The sequence below is a fragment of the Aquila chrysaetos genome, chromosome 14, assembly GCF_900496995.4.
Source record: "Aquila chrysaetos chrysaetos chromosome 14, bAquChr1.4, whole genome shotgun sequence".
Classification (NCBI taxonomy): Eukaryota; Metazoa; Chordata; class Aves; order Accipitriformes; family Accipitridae; genus Aquila; species Aquila chrysaetos.
In genome coordinates, this window is record NC_044017.1 from 4,688,300 (window position 1) to 4,716,157 (window position 27,858).

At 40.9% G+C, this 27,858-nt stretch overlaps 1 protein-coding gene and 1 long non-coding RNA gene across 2 annotated transcripts in view; one reads left to right on the top strand and one right to left on the bottom strand.

The window, feature by feature from the left end:
• The window catches only part of TM9SF2 (transmembrane 9 superfamily member 2), a 29,571-nt gene extending 12,565 nt beyond the window's left edge, over positions 1 to 17,006 (bottom strand). Inside the window, exons 1-10 of the mRNA XM_030036441.2 lie at positions 16,831 to 17,006; positions 12,689 to 12,756; positions 11,160 to 11,253; positions 10,305 to 10,432; positions 5,757 to 5,886; positions 4,066 to 4,190; positions 3,095 to 3,206; positions 492 to 571; positions 291 to 399; positions 35 to 167 (exon numbers count right to left, since the gene is read on the bottom strand). Coding sequence (XP_029892301.1) covers positions 35 to 167; positions 291 to 399; positions 492 to 571; positions 3,095 to 3,206; positions 4,066 to 4,190; positions 5,757 to 5,886; positions 10,305 to 10,432; positions 11,160 to 11,253; positions 12,689 to 12,756; positions 16,831 to 16,968 — 1,117 coding nt within the window. The 5' untranslated portion in view covers positions 16,969 to 17,006. The remainder of the gene's footprint in view (positions 1 to 34; positions 168 to 290; positions 400 to 491; positions 572 to 3,094; positions 3,207 to 4,065; positions 4,191 to 5,756; positions 5,887 to 10,304; positions 10,433 to 11,159; positions 11,254 to 12,688; positions 12,757 to 16,830) is intronic.
• A 41-nt stretch (positions 17,007 to 17,047) lies between these two features.
• On the top strand, positions 17,048 to 22,817 carry LOC115350628. Its single transcript, XR_003926534.2, has 3 exons — positions 17,048 to 17,101; positions 17,851 to 18,149; positions 20,107 to 22,817. It is a non-coding gene; the product is annotated as an uncharacterized LOC115350628 (long non-coding RNA).
• The last annotated feature ends 5,041 nt before the right edge of the window (positions 22,818 to 27,858 follow it).

Below are 27,858 nucleotides of genomic sequence, written 5' to 3' on the forward strand. Positions count from 1 at the left end.
TACTCAACTAACTCCTCCCCACTTTATTACTTACACAGGGTAACAAAAGTCATTATTAAGATCTGTGTGCCAGAGCCTAGAAAAACAGACAACAGCATTCCTTTTCTTGGGGGCCTGAAAATATCACCATGAACCAGTTTCCAGCCAAATTCTTCTTGAGCATCTTCCTGTAAAGTAAATACATCTATTTTAATACAATAGATTACCATTTAAATAGTCTGTTACAGAAATACATTTAGCTGAAACAATTACATTCCAAACAAATTTTAAGGGGTACATTTTAGACTTACAGTGGAATCCATCTGATTGTATCTTGCAATGTCTTTATGCAGTGTCCTCAACATAATCATAGCTACCATTCCAGACAGAAAGAGGACAATCACCAAAGAATTCATAATACTGAATTAAAAAAAAAAAAAAAAAAAAAAATCATTCAAATTGCAATGTAAACACTTCAATACAGTACACTTGAAGACAAACTTTCTTCTCACCTAAACCACTGAATGTGAGTGTGAGGCATGGATTCCAAAATATAATCCCATCTTGATGCCCACCTTATACTTTTTTCTTCCTGAAAGAGTAAACACATCAGTTTCAGATATAGTCAGTATCCAACTTGTAAATTTACAAGTTGATGTTCGTGCAATCTTAAATCTCATGACAAATCAGAAATTTCATGTTGCATGCCTTAAAGGGAATAGTTTAATAATAGCTACCGAAAACAAACATAAGATTTGACCATAGAATCTAAACCAAAATATTTTCTGCATAGTATTGAGCACCCATGTCTTCTTAGGACATAAAGGGCTATCAAAATAATTTGTGATTCCTCCCTTGAAGAATTACAGTAATTCATCTGGAATTCAAATGACTAGCAGAATAATGTAAGAACATGCTTTTTTAAGTGTAAGTCAGCACCACAGACATTGAGAAACTAAGCTCTGCTATATAGTCTCCTGTATAATATTCCACTTTCTAGATGGTGCTTTGTCCAAATTATCCTTTGCTTTCCTACAACCTCATTTCAGTACCAACTACCAATCCAGTCACATTCAGCTTATACTGCAGGACAGATGGGGAGACAATACTACAGAACTTACATTGTTAGTACAGGGAAACAAATTATTCCTTCAGGCATTTCAGCAGATTATACTTATTCAGACTGAATATTCACTGGTCAGAAACACTTCAAAAAGAGCATTTCTTTATTTTATTTTGCAGAGTAAACAAGAAAAAAGGAATAAACAGTGCTGATCAACCTGAAGATTGCTACTAAACAAACCACAAACACTAGCATCAATTAATAAAAATGGCTAGGTGTCTTTTTGACAGGATGTTACTTCAGTATGTTGTAACGTACAAGAACAAGAGTGCTTTCCAGTAAAGACGGTTTTTGAAAATATAAAAACCAGTGGGTTAAAAAATTTAGCCAAGATCAAATAACTAGGTCACTGAGGTAATAAAACTAGGTCTCAAAGCAAGCAACAAGTTTCTAAACCAGTATCAACGATTCTAGGATAGAATTGCATTTTTCCCCATACCTACACTGCCTTTTTTCTATCTTCCTGAGATGACCTGATCTGTCAACCAGATGGAATTTCAGAAGACTACCTTCCCAGTGATGTAACATTGTGCACAGGACAGTAACACACACACAGCTGGGCATGTCATTTTTTAAAGAGAAACAATATAATAGCATGAAGCTAAGGTCATTCTTAACTACTAACTTCTCACAGGTTTCCAGAAGCACTTGCTTTTCAGTATATAAATTAATTTCAGCATCATAACTGATATAATTTCTCAAAATATAATTATTAAGTCATACATAATATAACCTCTTCTGAATACTTTTCTTATACCATTTATTGTATTTTGAACTTTCCCATGTAATCCAGTACATTACTAGGCTAAAGAACAATCATGGTAATTCTACAAACAGTGCTATAACAGGTTATAAGAGATAAAAGGAGTTCATGCCTCAGAAATTGTGGCAATGTAAAGATACTGTAAGATCAGTGCTTTACTGGGTACTTCTTATGACAGTGGCAGTGGATCCCACATTGTAACTCAACGCTACCCTCCAACTAACTTTAAAGATCAACTATTTAGTCTCCATGTCACTACAGTTGAACTGAATCCTACAGCAGGCTTTAGGTCTAGAATTAAGACAGACACACGAACAGCTTTGATATAACAATGGCCTATCATTTTGAAAGACACCACTGACCTTGCAATCAGAACAAGAAAAAGGTTAAACAAAAAAAAATTTCCTTATTGCTATTTTTTAATCTATTAATTACCAAGATTTTGATTAAAGTCTATAACAAAAAAAAAAAAAAAAAAAAAAAGAGTGGACTCCTTCATATCCAGAAGAATCACAGAATTATTGAGGTTGAAAACATGAACTGCTGTGTGCGAGCTATCCCCTCAATACATACACAAGGAGTCAAGAAATGCAATTAGTTATAATCTGCACTCTTTTTAGCAAGTCACTTGCATTTTGCGGTCTTAGACTAATAGGGAAACAGTTTGTCCTGCAAACTCCATCAAAAAAAAAAAAAAATCTTTCATGCTTATCACCAGAATGAGACATATTCAAGTATCACTGCTCCCTGCAGCTGCCTGATATACTGCTCTTCTGCTTTTAATTGCGAATAGAGGAACAAAGAATACCAGCTTCCTACTCTTTTGCAGATTTCAGATTTTGAAGACCTTGGAGAGAAAGCTTTTGCAAGCAGGAATGCAGAAAATTATCAGCTTCAACCTACCTACAACAGTAATTTGCTGAAACATAGAATTTCTCAGACTTAAGAGCTTGGATTGAAAAATAATCTACCAGACAACCTAGATAAACATGGAAAGTGTGATTCTTTTAAAAAACACATATGCATTTGACATTCAGTGGGTGTGGGGTGGTATGCAAAATTGTAAAGAGTGTGGTGAAATCCCAAGCCATCTTTGACATTCCAGTTCAAATAAAGTTTTAAACCCACAAATTTACTATTCTGAGATAATTTTAGTTGTCCATCTTTAAAATTCAGAGTATTCATGCCTGATTTTAAGATGTAACTACCACAGAAAGCTTAGTACTCACTTGAAAAGAAACTGAGTATGTGTAAGCAATTTTGACTTCTCCATTAGCCTTATTACTTATATCCATAGGTACTCCTGAGCAATCAGGGTTGTCTGGATGAGTATGCTTGTAACTGTGGGAATTAAAAACACAGAATGAAAGCTGCTTCACTGACAACACTCTTAAAGAATTCATTCATCTTACAAACGCATCAGTTTCATCCAGGATTCTTCCCTTAAATATAAACATTGTTCTTAATGTCTCATAAATTTCAGAACTCATAAGGAATGTATCATAATCACAGGACTTTTTGATACTTGAACTTTTTAAACAAAAGTTGTCTCTTCTAAAAAGAAAACTATGGAGAACACAGTCTTTAAAGCAGAGCACCAAAAATTAAAGAAGTCCGAGTACTGCTGAGAACCTCCAAAACACTCAAAAAGTTACAACAGAATTACTAGCTTCTATCAGAAAAAAATACTTTCATCATGATGCTGGACCAATAATGCAACAAGCTCAGTTACACCAAGAATACAAAAGAAAGACAAGAGGCTAAGAAATAATAAAACAGACATCAGTTGTGCAAAAGCCATATAGACACCAGAACAAGATGAGTCTATTTGTGAAATCATTCCATTCAAATCCTGATTGCCGAAGAGATCAAACACTGCACTCCAATTACTCCTGCATCAGGCAACAGTGGTCTATTCCATCACAAGACAAAATGTTCCCCAGTAGGGAAATGAGGATTGCTTCACTGAACACACACCACTTCCAGGTTTTATTTTATCTTTTTTAGGCCCAAACAGGAAAGAGTGCACAAATATCTATCCAATTCAGAACAAAATTATGTTAGACTGTCCTACACTACACTATACCAATCGACAGGTCACATATCAGAAAACATTTCTGACTAGCAAAAGGTCTCCAAATCAAAGCAAGTATCTTGCAATGCACCACTGTTTGATGACAAGTTACTTCTGAGTACTAACCTTTTTGGTTCAAGTTTAGCAGCAACTAGTCTTGCTCCCAGAGCTTCATTCTCCACAACATGGTAATATATTTTTATGTCAACGTGGTTGAAGATATAAAAAGTATCTTTCTCATGAAATTCTGACTGCAATGTTAAAAGATGATGTTAAACATTAAAATAGAGAAAGACATCTAAAAGCCTTAGGCAGAAGCTTATATAACAGAATTTTAGACCGCGTACAGTTTTTCTGTCTAGAACTTCTACAAGATGAATGCAGGACTCTAGAAATACAAAGATAGTAAAGGCTTTGCATTAAAACCTTGCATTAAAAAGACAAACTAGAAAAGTTAATGCTAAGAACTGTCTTACTACAGTTGAAAAGTAGAAAAACGTATTTAAATATAAAATGTATTTATATTTATTAAAATATTTCGGTAACTGAAGATGTCCCATTTTACTTAATTGAAGTAGAAAACTGAATAGATAACGATATGACAATTTTCATATCAGAAGCGTTTCACAAACATCAGCTATTTTAAAACAACATGTATATTTTTCATAGATTAAATAGAACCTTCCAAGACAGAACCACCTTGACATTTGAAACCAAAGATGCACAGGGATGAACTGCAAGGAGCAGCCAAGGATGCTGAATACAAATCTCAGGTGAAGGGGAACATCAGCTTGGAACTTAGTCAATTAAAGTGGTTGTTAAATCACAAGCATTATGTCTACTTGAAGTTCAATTAGTACTTCTTCAGGGTTCTATCCCCAACCCTTTCTACAAAGCACCCTGATTATAAAAATAGTTATACAAACAAAGTGTTCTTCCACAGTCCTTCAGTTACTCCTTCAAAGGTTAGTTTTAAAAACAAGTATTTAAACAAGATCAGAAGAATATTGCCAGATTACGTATTTGATCATAAATGCATCCATTCATATGGAGTCTCTGAAACCAATTTATTATGAAGGCAAGGAAACAAAATTAGAAACTGCAGAAACTGTCGTCTTTGGTAAAATCCATTAAGTAAAACCAACCATTTTGATAAAACCAAAACCCTATTCCAGGTTCTCAGTAACCTCTCCATGGAAGAGGTCTGCAGTAATCTAAAGACATCCTGGACTTTCTATTCCCTTATCATCTCCATAATGCTCACAGTGCATTTACCTGGACCTCCACCAGTTAATCCAATAGATCTCTCTCTCAAAGGAGAAGCTTTGTTCACTCAGAAATCTTATATTCTGCCTTTTTCCATTAGGCCACACAGTTTTAGGGGAAGCAATCCTTCAAGAAGTATTAATTTCCATGCAGAGGTACAAACATGCCTATGCAAACCTGCTTCCATGAAAAGACTTCTATCACACAAAAACGTAAAGTCCAAGCCTTCAAACGTGTAAGCTTCTTAGGCAATAAAGGATGACATGTTTTTCTTCTCCTTCACCCTTGACATATACTAAATGCTATGCATGTTCATCTCTCCTATTTTTTAGAGCCCTTCTCTACTAGGCAACAGAAGAGACAAAGTTCTTAGGCTTAGATGAGACTTACAAACTGTGGTACTTGCAGAGATATCAAAACACTTACCTAGTTTTAGGCAACAAGGGTTCTTAAGATAGTGAGGACTCACCATAGAAACATGACAGAGGAGAAATGCCAGTCTTTAAATTAGTAAAAAGGGGATATTAAAAAAAATAATTGCATAAACATACATTAATAACACAGGCATCTTTTGGACGTCCATCTTCTGTAATATAACAGCCAATAGGAAAACCAGGATTGCAGAACCTCTGGCCATCTTCAACATCATAACACCAGGTCACAGGCATGTTGTCCACAATCCTGTGAATGGCATAGTGACATTTCACCAACTTTCAAAATACACAGTGTAATGGAAACAAACCAGGTTAATATTAATCTAACTTTGCTACATTCATTATTGGAAGATTAACTACAAGAATAATACTTCTTTCAGATCTTAACCCATGCAACTGCACTGACTGCCAATCCAATTTCCAAATGAGATATAAGCATGTAGCTTTTCAACTGAAACTTTATCTTTTTTAGGAAAAAAAAAAAAATTTAAATCAATCTATTTCTTCAGAAGGTGGCTTGGAAATAGGAGGCTTACTCTGTGACCACCAAAACATTCTATTCACAGACTGGTTTCTGAAGTGCCCTTACAAATATAGCCCAATACATAAAACTCTCCCACTCCAAAGTGATAAAAATTTAACAGTTCATTAATTTGTCTTTAGTGGATGATTTTGGCAATTTTTAAACCAGCTAAAATGAACTTGATAATTTCAAGTTTAAGACAAAACACAAAATAAAAAAATTTGCCTACACACATGTATTATTAATTCTCCAGCTTCCTCATTGCTCTTCCATTGCAAAATATGTTTTTCATGGCACTCTTTAACCTTTTATTTTGCATTAAACCTAAAGTGCGAGTTTAATTTTTTTTTCTTTTGCTATTTAAGTGAATTCCTGACCATTAACCTCAGTTGTAGTTCCCCGAGAGTATAGAATATTTTAACGAGATGGTTTACATGAGCAGAAAGTTGTAAGCCACCACACATTTGGGAAATTAATCACTTTCAAACCTCCCTACATTGTCTACCTGCTGCTTTTATATTATTGCCTCACAATACTTACATTCATATTACCTAAAAGTCCTGAGCTCAGTAGGTTTATAGTTCAGTTTCAATGAAAAATTTGTGGAGGAACCCCACACCCCCATAAGGAGTTGCAGAAAACTATACGACAGTAAGATAAAAACAGTATTCAACGTGCTACAAACAGTACAAATGTCAAAACCAAAATATACCTTTAAACATAGAGAAAGATAGCAAACATGGTGACCTGTCCCTTTGTAAAAGGAACTACTAAAAAAAATAACCCAACCTGTTCATGTTATAAACTGTTTTAACTAGCTGAAAGATACATCCCAAAAGAAAGTCATTCAAAGAAGACTTAAAATTCGGTATCTGCCCTTAGGGCAACACTAATTGCTTCAAGGTATGTTTTTAAAGGTTCAATAAACTTCACATATGAAGACATGAGACAACTGCCACTTTTTGTGCATCACTAGACCAAAAAAAAAAGGGCATCCCACTGGAAGTTAACACCACACATTTTTTGTAAAACTTATCAAGATACTGAATATCTTTTACAATTAAATGTCTCATCATTAAACCTCTAGGCTATTAATGTTAACAGCTACCTGATAATACTTCATTAGGTACTTTTAAATACCTAATTAAACACAGGAATTATGACTTCGGACAACAAAAACAAAGCATTATTTAATCTGTTGCATATTGTAACAGCCTCTTAAAGTAGCACTATTTTTTAAGGCACATCAACAGATGAGCGTAAAAAAAGAGCAGTACGTGCTGCCTTTGTTCACACAACATAGAGATCTGCATCATCTCTACCATTAGCTACCAGGCAGAAATAAGTAGCAATGTTTGTGGCTCATATTGACACAGTGGAAGAGGTCAAGACATGTGCTCCCAAAACAGTTTCCAGGTTCTCAGGAGACTCCAAAGACTATCACAGTCACAAGCAGCAGCACCACCAACCAAATCCCACTCACTTCGCCATGCTACTATGGGGTACAATTAAGTTGCTAATTAGGAGCTATTCCAGATGCAGATTCGTTACAGTTGGACCATATTTGGAATTCTACCTTCATAATATATGCTAGAGATACCTCTTGCTTTTGTTAGTATTTTAATTTCCTAATCAAAACCAGGTGAAGCATTAACCTATTGCAAATGAGTATGGTTGGGGTAAAGGCTTTCCCTTGCATCTTCTGCAGCAAAGACATCCTAAGCTGCCTTCAAGCAGCAATGCTGGAACAAATTGGTAGTTTAAGAAGCAAATCATTTTTCACAGTTAATCTTCAAATTTAAAATGACTTGAAGAGATTATACATGTGGGGCAAATGCGCTATACAACAGTGTCCTTACATGTCTCTCAAGAACATCTGGTGATGAACATTGTCAACCAAGATATCAGTATAGCTGTTGAGTTCAATTCAGTATGTCAATTCCTAATCTTATTAAGTGGCTTTTAAAACCTTAAAAGTACTTTGCACCATCTGTGTTCCCCAGGAATTTTATGATAAATTGAAGCTGGATAATAAACCTCTACTAAATCCTCACTTACGCTACCTTGCTGATCCCTGTACAACATACCCCTGTACCATACTCCTGGACCATGCATCATTCATCACAAAATCCAGCCGTTTCCACTTTGTGGAGCTGTGGCTGAGGAGAACTATCATTACCATACCAACATAAACAGGGATTCTTCATGCCACTGGTTCTAAAGTTTTAGGGCAGCGGCCTTAGCAAAAAAAATAAATAGTAGAAGTGCTAATAGAAGAACTAAGAATATAAGAAGTACCCTAAATTTAAAGGGAAGTTTTCACACTGAAAAACAGAACTACATCTTACTAAAATCTGAACAGTCCTATCAAGTTAGCTGTACAGGCTAAAAAATATACTTAAATACACTAAGTATATTTGTAAAACAATTTAATCTAAGGGGGGAAAAAAAACAGTTTAAAGTACTTTTCTGTGTGATTAGTTTTACACAGTTCTGTTTCAGTTTCTGTCAGCTTAAGTTTTGGGCTTTCCTAAAAAACATTAATTTCTTTCAAAGAGTGACAGAATCATAGCCTTGGGAAACTATTTTTCATTTATACACCAAAACATACACAAACTTTTAAAGCTGAAGCTTTATGCCAGACTAACATGCATCAGTGAAATTCAAAGTAGTGTAAATATTATAAATATATGCAGTATTTAATAGGAATATAACCAAATCCAGCATGTTTGAAGCTCTACTTATTTCAGCATTAGGCATATACACTTTGAATCCCTGCAAAAGTAGCTGTACCTTTCAGGTGTTTTTTTATTACTTCCTGGTTTACCTACATGAACATATGGCTATTGCCTGTGAACTCTTCTGACCTAATCTATCAACTTTCAACTATACTAATTTTCAAGAGTATCCCAGAAAGATTTACATCACTGAGCCATTGTTTATCCCTAAAAAGGGATATCCCATATTGGTTCCCAAGAGCAGTAGATAATGCATTTATTGCGTTTCCAGCACAGGTGGCTGTTTCAAAACTGAAGAAATGGAATGAGACGTTACAGAAAAACATTTAATGACAGTGGCAACATTCAACATTTCACCTGCATTTTTACTAATATATCCAGAAAGTTTTAATCTAATTAGATGAAGACCAAAACATTTGTTTCCATGAAGCAGGGAGCACATTATTTGGAATCATATGGGCAACATCGGTTAATTATGCTCATGTATTACTTGCAAAGACACGCCACAGGAACTCTGACAACTTCGTGCCCAAGCTGCATGGGTGCCCTTGCACCCAAAGTCTGCTGTTAGCACAGCATACCAACATACAAAGCACTATACAAACATCGACAGCATGGCTGGGTATTTCCAATGTCAAGACAGAGCCTGCTGATAAACATTTCCCAGCTCTTGGACGTGGGTGCAGAGCATGGCTACATCCTAACTGAAAATCAGCATGAGATTCAGCATACACATTCAGCCTTGCCCCACCCTTAATGCTTATCAGAAGAGGACCTCAATGTCCAAGCAGAAACAGAGCCCCAGCATGCTCCAAGACAACTCAGATGGTTACAGAGAGACTCAGGGAATAGGAAAGGACCAAGTGTTTATGCATTCCTCAAACTGATTTCATTAATTAATTTTCACTGGCCACCTTTCACTTCCATATCCTACAAAAGAAACAAACTTAGCATAAAACTCAGAACTGTCGATCATATCCCCTAGACACAACATTTGTAGAGGAGTGCAAAGGCTCTCGAGGAAAACAAAGATGACATAGCAATAGAATGAGGGTCCCCTAAGACTCTTCTCAAGCTAGGGCAGGATTAACTTCTACATTTACAGGTGCAAAGAAATAGCAGGATTTTACAGTAAGCACAGAGGCAGCACAAAAACCACACAAAGCTTTGTGTTTGGAAACAGACTCGTTTCCATTATACCTGGTGCTTATCCTTCAAGTAAAGGAAATTCTTATGATGACAACAAATAATGTAACATCTTTTGCAAGAACAGAAGGGGAACAGATTCAGTGCAAATACCTAGCGTTCAATCTGTATTAACTTGCAAATACAAAATGATAAACTAAATTAAATTATCACCAACATACTAGACTAACCAATCTATGAATTTTGATATCAACTTACCAATGATGTTGATAATTCAGTAGCATACTTTTTTTCAAAAAGTCTAATTTCTGTTTATCTTCCGTCTTTGTGGTATCATATGTTTTTGTACAAACAGATTTACATGTCTCCTTCTTGTTGAATGTGAACTAAGAGAAATAAAAGACATATGAGCAAACCCAAACTTTGTGTCATTTCAGTATTTAACAAGTTTTCTCTATGCATTTATAATTGCCTATACTATAATAAAAACACCTAACAAATTACTAAGACTATGTATATTAACCCTCCAAAGGAGGTTTTTATATTGGTGTGCACTCTAAAACCCTCCTGTGATCACTGTAGGAGCCCTACGCTAAGAGCTCCTTGTTACTGATTAAAAACCGTTTTCTGCAGTGATTTACCAGACAAGTCATTTGACCTCACAGCAGCAACGCCGTCCCAGGCAGATTCAACTGATAACTTTTTCTCCTACTACATGTAGGAGAGAAGGCGACAGCTTCAGTCACCAGAAAAGACAAGCTGGCTAACACCAGTTCTAGTTCTTGCACTTTACACCTGCGGTACTTTCAGATCTGGTTCCAAGAAATAAGAGCACTCAATTCCCTCTAACAAGGGGACAGCTGAGGAGCAAGAATCAGGTTTTGGCAGGTTCCAAAAAGAGAATACAAACTCCACAGCATTTCAGGCTACAGCTTCAGGATGCAAAGTGCATAGTTATAATTAGGTTAAATTGACAGATTCCCATTATGTGGAATTTCAGATTTTGAAGCTCTTTGAGGTAAAGCTCTTGTGAAGAGGATCTTCAGGATTCTGATCTCCTTTCATTTCATCTGAGCATATGCATTATCAAACACCCCTTGTCAGAGAACAAACCCTGTAAGGAGACGGTTCTATCCTCTCTCCAAACAATACTTGGCCAAGGTTTTCAGAGGGACGCTTCTTTCCTTCCGCTTGACAAAAATCAAACCTGAATTAGAGAAAAGGTACAAAAGTTAATAAAATATTCTCAGCTGCAAATATTAGACCTCAAACAGTGCTCCTAAATCAACACCTTCATCACAAGAAGCTATACAGCTTTCCTTCTAGACAACAGTTTCTTCCTTGAACCTGCAAAGCAAAGTGTGAAAATCACACTCCCACTTTGAAAAAAACAAAACAAAACCAACAATCAAATCTCTTCATCAGCTATTTCAGAACTCAGTTTATATTAAACACGGTAGCATAAAAGTTTCCTTAAGTAATTAGAAGTTTCCTATTCATGATAGGACAAGGGGTAATGGCTTTAAACTGAAAGAGGGTGGATTTAGGTTAGATGTAAGGAAGTTCTTTACTGTGAGGGTGGCAAGGTTCTTTACTGCGAGGGTGGTGAGGCACTGGAACAGGTTGCCCAGAGAGGCTGTGGATGCCCCATCCCTGGCAGTGTTCAAGGCCAGGCTGGATGGGGCTTTGGGCAACCTGGTCTAGTGGAAGGTGTCCCTGCCCATGGCAGTGGAGTTGGGACTAGATGACCTTTAAGGTCCCTTCCAACCCAAACCATTCTGTGGTTCTATGATTCTATTTGTACAGGGATTTTAGCCAAGAATTAATAGAGTTTCATGACAGCTCTGACAGAAAAGCATGCAGGCCAGATTCTTGGGCGGGGGGGGGGGGTGTGTGTGTGCATAATAAAAGCAAAAATATACATACACACACATACAGCTCCTTTACAACAAACACTATTAAATAAAGTTTACTGCAGTTTTATTCACCAACACATTTAATAGCACATCCTCCAAGTTTTTCCAGCCTAATTTCAAGTACATCACATTTGTTTTCATTAAAGTGTAGACATAACTAGTGCTTAACCTCTTCAATATTAACAGTCAAAATATTCTTTGAAGCAACAACTTTACATAGTTGTACCAGGCACTGATACATTTTGTGCACTCCTATGATGTGTACCAAGAAAACATTTAACACCTCATTAAGATAATTGATGGGAAGTTCACACCTCATTACCACTTCAACTCATCTGGCTATAGGCTACTAAAGACAGCAGTTAATACTTTGATCTATAAAATGACAACTAATGCAGAAGAGTAAGTATTTTTTAATATATACGCACACACAGACACATTTTAACCATAAGTTACTCTAAAGCCGTGATTCGACCTATGTGACGGCCTAGGAATGCATGCACTACTTCTAAAGCATGAGCAAAGACAACTGAACAAGGAAGCAACCTATGCATCCATCTGCTCATTGAAAATTCTATATTTGTAAACTTATGTTAGCAAAATAAATAGACATTCCTCACTGGCAAACTGCTGTAGCAAGATGTAGGTAATACTTTAAGATAAATTAAATTCATCTTTTTGGAAGAACCGACAACTAAAATGACATAAACAGTTTAACATACTTACGCAGTATATTCGTAGGGAAGGACAGACTCTACAGAGTCAAGCCTGTTCACAAACAGCTCGATTCCAGACTGAAAAAGTGGAGATAATCAGCAGTTATATTAAAGCACTTCTTCAATTCTGACAGATACATAAAAATAGATTTGTGTGAGTAAGGTAAAGAAAGCTGAAAATGTAAGATTTATGTAATTATACATCTTGAAACGTAGACTGTTCTGTAATGAGCTGTATCTGCTGAGAGCATAAGCAAAACGCTATCTAACCATCACAAAAACAGTGACCACATGACAAAACCACTTTAAGGCTAAAAATAACCATTCAAACTACAAGACAGCAAGAAATCATGCACAAGAATAATACAGTTATCACAGTTGCCAGTGTTTTAGTTTAATGTACCAAATTAGAGCCATATTAGTCATCACCACAACTTTTGTGTAATAAAAGTCTTAAAAGAACATGAATAAAAGTACAGATGAGATTAGTACTTCTCCCTATAATTAAGCTGCTCCACAATTTTATCTATGTAGCAACTGGGAACTGAACTATGAGGATTTAAACAATGTATCCAGACTGATACACTATTTTAAGTTTGAACAGAAGCACTTTCCAAAGAGAAGGCAAGGATATCCACATTTACCTTCATATAAAAGTTTATCAATAACTCTAGCAACTCTTGAGTAAGAACCTGAAATTCAGTCTGCTGTGGTTTCAGACTAGTTTGGTCTATACACATTAATTACAGGTGGGGTAGCCTGCTGTTAGGGAGAGGTTTCTCACTCTTCCCTCTTAGTCTCAAAATCCCTTCCCTTTTTCTAGTCCCACAGTTCCAATACATTTCAACTGTTTACCTTACACTGGTTTTGGCAGTTATCTGCTTGCACAGTAAACCAATTCAACTGGCTGAAACAGCAAAAGACTTACCCTCAAAAATTTTTAAAGAGCAGTTTTTAGCAGCATAGCAAGTTGAACTGTCTTACTGTGCAATCAGACAAGGGCTGGAGACAGCAAAAGGAAGGTGAGTACTTTCAGGAACAAGACCTCCCTCTTTCAACAGCAAGCTATCTATTTTCTTACCACGAATGAAGAGGAGAGCTTTTCCTCTCTATGAAAATTCACTCAAGCTTAGCCAAACCAAGAAATTCTGGAGGGGGGAAAGGGGGGGGGGGGGGGGGAAGATGGAATTGGTCACATATATCTGTAGCTCAGATACTTCAGTCAGGTACTGTGTTTTACTGATATACTGTAGTTGTCCACGTGCAAGTAAAGATGCAGTTCCGTGCGAGGCAGGCAGCTGCGAGCTGCTAGGCTGACTCACTAAGTGAAGACACACGTTACTGCTCCTCTTTCCTCTGCCTGAAGCCATGCAGACCTGCTGCTTACCTCTGGGTAGTGCACGCTTGTCATAATTCTGTAAGCCACTTCAACTCACTAAGACAGCAAAAAAAATAGTCTGGCAAAAAGTTGGATAGTTTCCTGCCATGTTAATAAGATCAAAAAAGGATTTAACAAGTAACATAGCTGGGACAATGCAGAGGACAGGAACACGTTGCCCAGAGGAATGAAATCTCTTGCTTCCAGCAGCAAGGAATTAGACTGCCTCAGCTGGTCACAGAACCACAGCCTAAGATTAGCTGTTTTTCATTGGCAGAGGAGATTTACCAGAATGGTCCAATTTTCCATAAGAAGTATATGTGTTACTGCAGATCAGCAACTCTGATAAACAGTTTCCCATACAACAGCAAGTCCCCCTTTGGAGCCATCAGTATTTTTTTAATCCAAGTAAGGATTCCTAATGTTCAGGCAAGAGTTACTATTTAAGTTTGCACAGACCACATTCCATTTCCGATGATATTCCAACCAGAAACGGGAAAAGTAGCCAAACTGAGTTTGCCCAAGCAGATTAGCAGACAGCTTGGAGGAAGGGGGAAAGTCAGGAGTCTCATCATCCTTGTGCTGCTAGTTACATGCCCCACTAACAACATCGCATCCCATCTCATCTCACCAATAGAGGACAGGAGATCCACAAAGATTATAACAGACAAACAGGAGCATTTAGAGATCTGGTCTGTGGATCTAAATCCTCAAAGCAGAGGAAAATTCAATATTATTACTGACATCATAATCAATGGTGACGATTGTAAGAACTCCAGAGAACACATGAAAAATTAAGGTTGTCCAGGGAAGCTTAGTTTTACCCACTCACATAAATATTAGGATATACCAATCATCTGATCACATATTGTCTCTCCTCACCAAGGACGAGACTACATACGGTTGCAGACTACATGGAGAGAATTAGATGTGAAGAGTAATTTAGACCTCTCCATATGCCTGTGTCTCAATTACTACGTAAATTGGCTGGCATCAGGTAGAGGAATGAGAGAGGTGGCTAATTTCAGAAAGAGATTTTTGCAGTAATACACCTGTTGGGGTTATCCTGAAATGTTCAGCTAGCCACTGGTGGTGGGTTTACATTACCTAAGCACCTCACTTCACAATTACAAAATGATAAATTCTCAGGCTAAGAAGACAAACGTTTTGTACACATTATATGAGGAAAAAAAAATACAGAGACATCCGAAAAAGATCACCCCATAAGCATCTCAGGTTGGTTACAAAAGATAGTAGGCAACCTGGTTTACTTGACTCAAAAAAAAAAAAAAAAAAAAAAAAAATTTCTGCCACAACCCTAGCTTAAAACAGGAATAATTTAAACATAGCCAAGTTTTTCAGGGATGCTGTGAAAAACTACAAACTGCAGCCTGAAAGTCTTAGCCAGTATTTGAACAAGAAAAACTCCTTAAGAGGGTGGTGCAGCACTGTAACAGGCCGCCCAGGGAGGTGACGGATGCTCTATGCTTGGACGTTTTCAAGGCTTGCTTAAACAAAAGTAGAGCGGAGCTGATCTAGTGTTGGCAACAGTTGTGCTACAAGCATGAGGTTAGACTATGTGACCTCTTGAGGTCACTTCCGAACACCATTTCTATGTTCCTACAAAAGAATGTCCACATTCTGTTTTACTACTACAACAGAAGCAGCACTGAAACAAGAGTGAAAAAATCCACAGCTATGTGTTAGGTGCAAGATTTGGCTGGTCTGAACGGAACAATACACTGAAAGAAGTGAAGGGACGTTTATAGCAACTATTGCCTTCATTACACATTTGGCTTACTACCTGCTCTACTGATTCATGACAGCAAACGGATAAAGTCAGTGCAAGGTATCTACCAAAAGCATACAGTTTAAATAGGCTTGTATTCTGAAGAATCATGGACCAGTGTTTTATGTAGAGAGAGAGTATGTATATGTTATGTATCTGAGAGACCAGAAAGTGTGAGATAGCCACTTTCAACAGCAGTAAGACAACGGATCATAAAAGCAATTGGTCTTGAGCTTTCTCGTTCAAGTCTTAAAGCACGGTCCGGTGTAACTTCCACCACAGCAGCAGGAAACAACTCCAAAAGCTCACCCAAAGCAGCAAAGACTATTTTAAGTACCGACCCCCTACCAGCCAACATCCTTACGAGTAATTTGGCTACGTGAACTTTGCCCGTCACTTACGTAGGCATGAAAATGAGTTTAAGCTTCGCTTGAGACTCTCGGGCCTGGAGGCCCCTACGCTTCGGATCCTCGCAGCCAGGCAGCCCCAGCGAGGAAAGCGTCGCCGCACGCTCGCCTCGATTTTGTACCTGCCGGCAGCCATCAGCCGCTCGCTCCTCCCGGGAGCCACGCACACCCCCGCCACGACCTGTCACTGCCATTCGTACTTTCTGCAGCTTTCCACCAAGTTCGTAAAAGGGCCCCCGAGGGATAAGGCGGCGGCCGGGGCTTCCCGTCTGAGCACCGTGACCGTACCCATAGCTCTCGCCCGCTCTCCCTTCCCGCGCCGGGGACGGCGGACACCCTACCGCTGCCGATCCCGCAAAAAAGAGAAAGAAAAAAAAAAAAACCCCAACCCAACCAAGCTCCCCAAACCCCCCCACAGTGAAACCCAGCCACAGGCAAACCCCACAGCAGGAGGCTAAAAGCCAGGCCGCGCAGCAAACCGGGCCCTCAGGGGCGCGGGCGGCGCCGAGGCCTTGTCCCCCCCCCGCCCCGGTGTCGTCGTCCCCCCCCCCCCCCTTGCCCCGCCGCCGTGCCCTCACCCTGCACTCTGCCTTCTCCTTCCCAGCCTCACAGAAGTTGACGGGCGCCAGGCCCGGCAGGTAGAAGCCGGCGGCGGGGTGAGGGGGAGCGGCGGCCGCCGCCAGCGCCGCGGCGATGAGGAGCCGCCGCAGAGCCATGGCGGGCCGGCGGGCGGAGGAAGAGGAGGAGGCCGGGGCGGGGAGGGGGGGGGGGGGGTTCCCGGCGCGGTTCGCTTCCGGGCTGGGCGCCCCGCCTACCCCGGTTGCCATGGCAGCGCGGCGCCCTCCGCCGGTGAGCGGGGGGGGGGGGGGGGGCAACCCGCGGCCCGCCCGCGACCGTGGGACGGCGGGGGAACGGCCACGGGGGTCTCCGCGGCCGTGTGGGACCCCACACACACACCCCCCCGGCCTGGGGGGGGATGCCAGTCAGGCCTGGCCCCGCTCTCGGTCAGGCCCCGCTCCCCGTCAGGCCCCACTCTGGGTCAGGCCCCGCTCCCCGTCAGGCCCCGCTCTCAGTCAGACCCCGCTGGCTTCGCGGCCCTTCAGCGGGCCTTGCTCTTTTAAAAACATTTTTTCTTTTAAAAATTCTCAAGGGTTTCGCTCTGGGCAGCTCTCACGGTTTATCAAACTGAACCTGGGGTGAGACTTAAAGCCGGCTGAGTGGAGCCGGGGGCGGGGGGAGACAGACAGACAGATGGGGGCCGTGGTGGGCATCCCTTACAGAACAACCCGGATCCGCGTTCCCGCCGTGTCGCTGATGGCTGCCGTCATGTGGCATGAGCTACCAAAAAAAAAAATCCCTGCCAAAAAAAACCCAACCCCTAAAAAGTCTGTTGGTGCGATAACATAGGAGAGGACGTTGCTCAGATTCTCGTTTTACCTTTCCCTACTTCCTAGGATTTTCCATCGGTTTGGGTCTGTGCAGCTCCAGAAACTCCAAACTACAGCCTCTAATGAAAAAAACGTATTTCTAAATGTTGCAGCATCTCCACTAATTCCCTTGATTCTCACAACGCTTTCGATTTCCTTTATTTATTACAGGGTTCGGGGGATAGACCTGCTGCTCACCCAATCCTACCTATACCCAAGGTCTTCAGGCAGTTAAGGTATCGCTAGTAAAGTCAGTGAGGAATGAGTGGGGCTGTCCGAAGGGATGTCCTGTCTGTATCCCGCAAGGCGATGATGTGCCGGTGCCTGAGGAAGCAATAAAGGAGATACCCAGCTACAGCGGCCGGCCTGTCTACGGCAGCGTGGAGCTCCAGGTGCATTCATTCACACAGCGTCTGACCAGATACAGGGGTGAGCACCTGAGCGCCTAGGCCACGTAATGTAGTCCTTAGGTAAGGTTATTTTAATGTATTTTTATACCTTTTCTACGTTACATAAGCCATTCTTAGTTTTAGATAAATACGTGTTAATTTATATACATCAGATATTTTTGAACTCTCTCTATATTTAAAGTTGTTCATCTACCATTCTCATTCCTAGGTCTAATTCCTACTTGTCTCATCCTGTAGATATCCTAAGAGCACAATTACAAGATCAAGCCCTGTGACAAGCGCAGCTGGAGAAGAAATCCCAGTTCCCTCTTTTTATTTAAAATTACTCATGGTTAGGGTAATCAGGTTGTAAATGACCCAAGTTCAGTTTCTCTTCTGCCACAAGGGAGTTCAGACGTATCTCCCATTTCCCAGGTTAATATGCCAAGCAAATTACTTTTGTGGGCCTAATTCTATTCCTTCACATGAGAGAATATTTAAAAGCCTTTGCCCATTTACTCCTCATCTTCCTTGAGAACGCTCCAAAAGCTGCGCGATGAGTAGGAGTTGCGGTGTCCTCTGTGATCTGTTTAAATCCCTCGTCTTGCTCTGCCTTCGTGACTACAAAACGTGCTGACTCGGTGCGATTTTAAGGGGTGCTCTGCCAGTTGGTCCGAACAGCATTGCAGTGGATGCTATGATGCTCCCTCCTCTCTGCTCTACAGAGGTGATGTAGAAAAACAGTTTGCAGGCTGTGTTATTAATTCAATATTGCAACGCTTTCGGAGCAGCCATAACCATGGGTTATAGTCCCAGGAATGGCCATGGTCCTTGAGATCCAATTTCAACCTGGGCAAAACCCATCTTCTCTAATTTACAGAGTACTTCAGTGGGAATTTGCTTGATAATTTCTCATCTTAGATTCCCTCCCTCTGGGTTTTACAGCCATAGGTTACAATTCAGGGGGTGTGGTTTTAGTACCAGAAGAACAAGTATCGCAGGTTTTATCATGAGAAATTCCAAGGTTATGCAAGACTGTGAAATAAAACACAGGAAAAATTACTGTTTCAGAGATTAATGAACCAACAGAAGCTAAAGCAAAAGAACAGCCTGGGGTTTTTCCTCAGAAATTCTTGTGATAAGAAAATATAAAGCTAAGAATATAGAGTGGTCAGAAACTGCTGGGAAAATAAGTGTCGCTCCTTGAAAAATGTTACCGCTCTTTTTGTTAATCAGAAACCGTTGTGAATAACTTTTGCTGTTATTGTGGTGGTTCTCACCTTTTGCTGCTTAAGTCTGGGTTGTGAGGGGTGCCTCCTTCTTTGGGGGATTCACAGCTCATAATTTAGTTCTTCATTTCAGAAACAAACTCTTAGAAGCCCCTTGTATCCTACAACTCAGTGGCTAGTGCCTTCTCCCAGCATATTCCTGAGGGCACTGAAACCCGCTTTTCTCACTATAGCACTTTAGCAGCCAAGCTGTGGGGCTGTTCCACTTGCTGTGAAATAAATACTCCTTGCTGTGGAGGGTGCGAGCACACAGTTAACATTCCCCCCCTACGGGCTTTGTAGCCACAGCTTACAGTTCAGTGGGTGTGATTGTAGTACCAGAAGAGCAGAATAATACTCTGTTGCATAATGTTTAGGGTGCTAACTGGATACAGCTAACATCCACTTTACTGCTATTAGTCATTTCCACATTATTTTTTTAAAAATGTTTAATATAAACTGTATGTTTGCAGCCTGGAACCCAAATCTCCCTTCTTGCTGATGAGTTCCCCTAACAACTAAAATACAGAGTTTTGTGAATGAGCATGTTCTTTTTCTCTCCTGAGACAACTGGCACTAGTAACTTAATGACAAATTTTGTATTTGGGGGAAATCCCCTGCTAAGGAGCCCCTAGACTGGTAGTTTGGTCATTTTTCTAGGTAGTGAGAAATAGGGGTGAGGACCTCATAGGGTGGAGGTCGAAGTTGAATTAAAGTCCCAGATGGCTGTACTAACAACGATCGCTGGTAACAATTTCCCCCCCCAGCAGGTGTATCAAGCATGTCTGAGAACTTCTTGCAGATGAAACAGGTACATTATGGTTTCCGAAGACTGATGCTACTTTGGCCTTTGGAGATTTGAGCAATGCAGTCCTGCTAAGCATAAGGTACTTCTGCGAGTGATCGGAAGACAACCTTTAGGGAGCTTTGAGCCTGAAAACGGACGGGGCTGCGTCCCTCTTCACTGGGATGACAGCAGAGCAGGGTTACAGGAAGGCTATGGCTCTGTGCCTGAAGTGGAAGTCGAGCACATCAAGTGCCCTAGTCCTTTTGTGGATCCAAAGCTTCCTTGGCGGTAGCAACGTGTCATTGACCACGTTACCTGTGGGAGTGGAGGCATGGCATGAGCACCCCCCAGCCCACGCAGATGGATGGCAGCACTGTCTGTGAGGCACTGGGGCAGAGATCCTGCTGATTTCCCTCCCTCTTTCCCAAGGCACAGTCCTCTCTGGTGGGTGGGTGTTGACCTCCTGCAGCTCAGGACCGTTGCAGCAGCCGTGCTGCAATCTGTGAATACTCTGTGGGGCTTGGTGATGTGTAAGCTGTGCTTCTCCTTTGGGTCAAAGTAGAGCTGCAGCGTTCCAGGAAAAGCATATCCTCTTGAACAGCAGCCAGTTCACTACCTAAGTAAACAGTGCAGCATTCGGACTAGTCACACAGCATGCAGAAACTCATCTGGTTGTGCCATTGCTGTCTTTGTTTGGTGTTACGACTTGCAAGTCTGTTTGGTTTTGTGGCTTTTTTTTTTTTTTTTTTTTTTTTCAATCTATGTTCAGGCATTAGATCCTGTACCTCCTGTGACTTTATGACCAGCTTCAAATTAATACTTAACACAAATCCTTTCAGGCTTTTGATATACTATAGAGGCCTATGTCCTTTTTCCCGCTATTTCATATGGTGCTAGAAATGTGCAATCAGTCTGATACCTGACTCGTCAAATTAAAAAGAGAAAGGACTGACTGAATAAAATAGGCGAAGAATAGCTCTGTTAGGTAAAAAAACACTACTGAATTACATCTGAAAAGAAAACGCCGAGACAAGTATACAGCCATCACTGTATATTTAAGGCTAAATTCAGCTCGGCTGACTCCTTTGCCTAGGCAATGGGGCAGAGCCTTCAGAGAAATGAGTGTGCCAGGAGGGATGCTGCGATGCTTTGCAGCAAACACAAACCAGACTCCTCCAGGAGGGAGAGGGGGCACGCGAGGCACGTCAGCTAGTGCAGCCTGAGCACTAACAGCCTCGGGAGCAGCTGCATTTACAACTCTCTTCAGCAGTTGCTATAGGTAAGGTTTCTCTGAGGTCTCTGGTGAATTTTAAACCAGCACAAAAGAAAGTGTGGGAAGATTGCTGCCTGCCCGGCCCACGTCTCCCATGTTTGGAGCGGGTCTGGTTCAGACTGCACCAATTAGTTTGTTCAGGTCTCAGTATGTGAGAGTATAATTGCTGTTCACATTAGTACCAATTATAGGGATTGGGAAAAACAAACCTTTATACAGGAATATGTTTGTGGATAAAACAAAGGGGAATGCTTGCTTTTTATAACTCTATAAGCCCCAAATCAGTTGAGTTGGTTACTTGTTCAGCAGTGAGTGTGGTCAGTAATTAATAGTTTCACTGTAAGCTTAAATAACCAAGCTTACCCAAGTTTCCAAGCTTAAATATCACTCTTGGTGATCACTGTTTTCTATCAGTTGGGAAAAGAAGAATCTCTTTTTTTTTTTTTTCCTTCAAGAAGAGACTGTTCAGGATCTTTGACAAGATTATAACAAAATTATTCTAGTCTGTGTGGGAACACACACACACAGACACCATCTGGTTATTAGCATTTAATCTGTGGTCACATTTCTCAAGTATTCTGTCCTCACCCTGTATCCTGTGGCATGACGTATTAACACATGCAATCAGCCACATTCATTGACAAAGATATTTACCCAAGTCCAGTTCCTGGTGGTGAATTTTGCACTGTTGTAAAGCAAATCACGTTTATGATTATGGGAAGCCTTCTGGAACAATGTGGTAAAGGCTGCAGAGCTGATTTGGGATGCAGCTGCTGGAAATCTATACAAGAACTATGAAGGTATTACAGCAGTTAAATCCTTTTGAGACTCCTACTTTTCCACTAATTTCAATTGGGAATTGTGTGCCAAATTAGGAGCTGAGCGTTCATGTACTTTGAGCTTGCACTGTGCTTCTTAGGTCTTAATTTCAGTCCTTGAATTTTGTAAATACTATGATGGGTATTTTTTGGCTCATAGAAACAGTATTTGTCATAACGATTTCCCCCCCACCGATACTGCAGGAATTGGTCTACCAGATGTCTGGCACTGCCTGGTATTCAAGTCTCTAACGAGGACTATAGAGTGTTCCATAAGAAGCACTGTTTAGAAAGGGAGTTTCTTAATGATCTCTTCAGTTCCTGGAATTTTATGCCCTGAAATATGAGATAGGTTATCTGTCGTAACTTTTTATCCTGCTTTATCAGTGTGATCTAATTGCGACCATGACTGTTCCCCTTAAAGGCTTAAGCCTTTTTAGATTTCAAAATATTTTTGGTCTCAGTTATGACATAGTGTATCTTTGCTTGACAAATAAATTATGAATTACGTAAGAAAAAAATCTCTTTATTTGTTTCAAATCTGGAGCTTTTAAGTTTCATCCCCTACTCCCAGTGTTGAAGAAAGGGGTCGATGGCAGAGCCCAGTTTCCCTACCCTGCATCACCACACTTCTCTCATGACTAGTCCTTATGCTGACCTGTCTGAGGGAAAAATCTCAGCCCCGGTGTCAATCAAGCTCTGAGGAATATTCCTATCAAAGTAAAAAAATCCAGAGCTGGTGAAAAGGTGTCCTCTAATACACAGGATTTTCAAGTAGCAGAGAAAGCGGGAATGGGGCAAAGCGATGCTGGAGTTATAGTGTCCCTACTCCTTGGTACCTAACTTGTGCTGAAATAGATCCACAGGAGCCACCAGCTAAAACGATGTATAGGTTTTCCTACATTATGCCGAGCATCGGGCTGGTACCCTTTTCAGTTGCTACAAAAACAGCTACAACCCGCCCTTGTCCTGGCAGGCAGTTGCAGTGGGCACAGCCCTATGGGACTCTTGTACCCGGTGAGGCAGGTGGGACCGTGGTCATCCTCCCTGGGATGTCACCGGTGGAAAAGGTGGCCCGAGGAAGGCGTCCAGCGGACCACGCTTCAGCTGAGCATTCGACGTTTGGAGCACTTACCGGGGCTCATCCCCCTGCTAGCAAACGCTGGTCTACACGGCCGATTCCTGCCTCTTGCGCAGGGGTCAGAGCAAGCGGTGCCTGGCAGGAGACGGGTGAAAAGATCGCGAGGGAAGCAGCTATCAGCTGGTGACTTGTGCTGGGAGGCGGCGGGTGAGTAACCTTGCTCCATTTTATGGTAGTGCTTCACCTGCAAGTGCCCGCTGTGAGTGAAATTGCCTAGGCCGGTGCTGTCCTTTATCAATTTTGCTCTCAGCAGGCTCCGCAGGTGAAGCATTTCATTGCGGGAGTCGGACTCTGCTCTCTCCTTGACAGCCTGAAAGGTAAAGTGGGGAAAGGAAAGACGGTAATAAATGGCTGGAGAAAAGGAAAAGCAGGACAGAGAGCTGGAGGAGCAGGATGTGTGTTAAATGCAATACTAATTCAGTGCACCCAGCCCTCTAATTCTGAGGGAATTTGACACTGAAAAGAGCTTTACTTGGCTCTTTTACGCTTTACACTAAGAAGTAAAAGAACTTTACAATTAAAAGTGAAAAATTACAGTGTAGAGAAATTCCATGCGGGGACGGACGACAGGACACCAATATGATGATCAAAGTCGCCAGTTTATTAGTCATAGCTGATTATTCTTGTACTATTCATTAAGTACCTTAAAAGTTCTGATTGGTTGCTGCATGCAAGCATATAGTGTCCACGCGCCTAGTTACACTTAATGATTGGTTACATCAATACTGTACACGCGCATAAACATAAGACATAATTGGTTATACTAACTAAAACATGCAAAATTTGTCTCAGTCTAATTGGTCAAGATGAACTGCCGAATTGAGGTTCTTTGTGCCAAGTTCCCTTTATCGTGGAATGTGCACCTGTGTTCTTCTAATCGGTATCTTTCTTTTTTTGTCTTCTTGTTTATTCTGTTCAAGGCCTTCTAAAGATGTCTGGAATGCTATTGCGACCGTTAGCTAAATATGTTCCCACATTATGGTGAATAACATGTTTAAAATACTATGTAAGATGATGTGGGTAAAACTAAAAGATAATTTTCTTGATCTTTAGCCTAACGGAGAATTATAGTGGCTGTTTCTGGGAGAAATCCAGGCAAAAAATCCTTTTTTCCTGTTTTTCTGAAGTCTGCATTTCAGATTTATATGCCTTGATTTTGTGGGGTGGTTATGGTTTTTTTTTTTTTTCTTTGTTGCCCTTTCTTAAGACAACCTGCGTGTGACTTCCAATGTTGCTGGGTGCCTGATGACACTTCCCTTGACCTCAGAGAAATTCAGCATCCAGGATGAGAACCATGCAAAATCAATAACCGCATCTGAACCTCTGACTGCCTGTTACTGGGGAAAGAAGCCCATTGATACAAGGACGGGGATGTCGACGCAGTTCTGAAGTTCACAGACCCATCTCTTTCCAGCCAGTTACATCCTCAGGCTAACAGGGAGTGGGGGACAGCGCAAAGCCAAAGAATTTGAGCTGGTTCCCAGCTCCTAGGGGAATTGCTTGCACGGAGACTAGGAGGCTGATTGCAGAGCTGCAAGCATCCTGCTTCAGCCGTGGCGAGCTGATACCTTGAACCAGGTCCCTGCGTGCAGCAGGGGACATGGGGAAGTGATGCCTATGCCTCCTGTAGGATACATCCCACAGCAGCAGAAACTCTGTCCTAGATATGTGTTCGGCAGGCGACTGCACCGTGTAGCCCGTCCCTGAAGTTTTGGGGAGAAAGAGCAGCTTTTTGTTTCGGTGATGTGAGGCGTACGCAGCTGTACCTGGTGGCTTGTGGTTTGCTGCTGGTTAACGTGGGAAAACTAGTTGAGAGGCTGCTGCTGGGTGGAAAAGATCAGAAAGCAGCAGAGCTCTTGAGTTTCAGGAGAGGAGGGAGCGAAAGCGATGGACTAATGAACTTAAACCAGAAGACTTCACCCCGCCCGAAGAATTGGTAAATGCAGTCTTGTGGAAAGGAATTTTAATGGGAAAGGGAACCCGGGAGAACTGTCAGCTCCTCAAAGAGGCACCGGAGATGGGATGAAAAACCACCCTGATGCAGGAGGCTCGCAGCAAGAATGGGGAGAGGCCAGCGTGGCCACCGAGGAAGATGACCTGACAGTCAAAAAGGTGGTGTAAAAGGTGGCTGGCAGGCAGGAAATACAAGGAAACCTTCTCGCTCTGTCCCATATGACACTCTCATTGGCAAACTAGAGACGTGTGGTCTTCATTAAACTACTGTAAAGTGGGGTAAAAAGGAGGCAAGGGATCAGGCAAGCGTCTGGAAGACAGAAGAGGAAGAAAGAAGTGTGGAGAGGGAAGGTGGCACAAAATGGGGTAACTTTTTTTTCCTCCAAGAATAAAAAAAAAAAAGTCAGAAATCAAAAGCTAACAGACTATTACACATCTAGTGTTGTAGTTTCACGCTAATGCCTTTGTCTTCATAGCAATGGTGCGTGACTGTAAATAGAACCTGATTTGCCAGATCAGTAAATACAAACCTGCCCTATGCTGACAAAAATATTAAGATCCTTTGTATGAAGCTCTTTGTTTTCTCAAATGAGGGGGAAGATCAAGGAAACCCCCTGCAACTCCTCCCATAATGAAATTCCCTTTTATATTCTAGAGGGTGGGGTCTCTTAAGTACCCAAATTTGAATGATTAAAAAAATCAAGAGGCTCATTTTTCTAATGGGTAGACTACAGGAGGTCGTTTTGCTAGCTCCCACCCACAAACTGGTTTAATAATGTTATTTGCCCTCGTTTGCAATTAAACTTCTTTCTTAGGTGCCCCTGTTACCCTTTGCAAAGTGACTTGTTAGGAGTGCTCGGACAATTCAGGGGAAGGAGTGCACCAGGAACGGGGGGGTCCTCCTGTTGATTTTTATATAGAACTCCGCTGAGATCTTTTTTAAAGCATTACTTCACATGCTTTAAAAATTTTTGTCAGTATGTCCCATTCAGTAACAGGATTAGTCTAAAACTTAATTAAATTAACCTAAACAGGTTAGTCTAAAACTTAATTAAATTAACAATCAATGGTATTAGGATGTCGAAAGTTGATGGAAAACATCAGCTAGGAGAATTATCATCTCTGTTATTCTGAGTTATAAATTCATTGTAAACTAGAGGAATGCTGGAAATTTCAAATTGCATTCTGATTTATGTCTTTCATATCTCACCAAAGTTAATAAGATTATGTAGATTACAGATAAACACAAAATTGCCTGTTCAATTTATGATTGGTGGGAGAGGGTGATCAGATGGGAAAAAATCCATGCATGTTATTTACATTGGAGAGAGACAGAAATGCTTGGGAAGTCTGGTGAAAAGATGATGGCTCTCTCAGTGACCTTTTCTCTCTGGAAATTACAGTACATTCCCTGGGAGGATCACTTGCCATGCTATACGTGATCACTGTGCAGACAGGCAGGAGCAGAAAATAGAGGCTGTAGTGAAAAGAATCTCACCTGATGTGTGAGTTTGCTAACAAGGCAAATCTCAGTATACTTACAATGAAAATCATCTATAAATACTCCTATGTGGCAGGTAGGTCTGCAAAGGTTACTTTGCATGGCTCAGAAACAGCTGTTTGTTTACCTTTCTTGGATTTGGATGAGCAGGAATACAGTGCAGTGCCGCTGAGAAAATGGAAAGGTAACACAATCCAAAATCTGCCAGGGACAAGATTTTTGCAAGTCAACTTTTTTTTTTTTTTTTTTTTTCAGTTTAGGGAGTCTCCTAAATAGTATGACTTTGTAATATGCAGAACACTTGTAGTCCTAAATTAAAATAATAGAAAATTTAAGTGTGGAAAGGTTAATTACTATTCTGACATTACACAGTGCTGCGGCTGTATTCACAGATGCTCACACTGGGTGCAGCGGCTGGTACATTTTATGTGGATGTTGGACAACGCTGTTTCAGCATGGATGAGTTTCTATACTGTTCCTCCTTCATACAGATGAGTGAGTGCGGGGTGGTAGTCTGGCAGGTTGGGAACGCATATGACGGTGCAGTCTATGGATTTCCATGAACCGTAGAGCCTCTTCATGGTGTATTTGTGTTTGGAGCACATTGTATGCTCCAGGAGTTTTGCAAGCCAAAAAAAAAAAAAAAAAAAAAAAGAGCAATCTGTGGTGGCTTGGTCTGCCCAGAATGGTGAATCTGGAAGCAATTACAATCAACAGCTGAGTCTGCTAGTACGTCGGCACCTCTGGTGCAGTGGGAAAGCTTCATGAAGGGCATAATTATATTTGCGTGAGCTGGCTGAATGGAAAATACATGCAGCTGAATATGCAAGCCATGCATTCATTGCTCTGAGTTGGGTGACATGTTTGGATTGCAGCAAGTTATGTGTCTACTTGTGTACGTAGTGTTGCATTGATTGTTTGCAACTTCTCTGAAATATCATCCGTGCTAGTGAAGTAGGCCAGTACCTACATTGATAACTTTTACATAAAGAAACGAGATCATAGAATCACAGAAATGTTGGTTGGATGGGACCCTGGAGATCACCCCA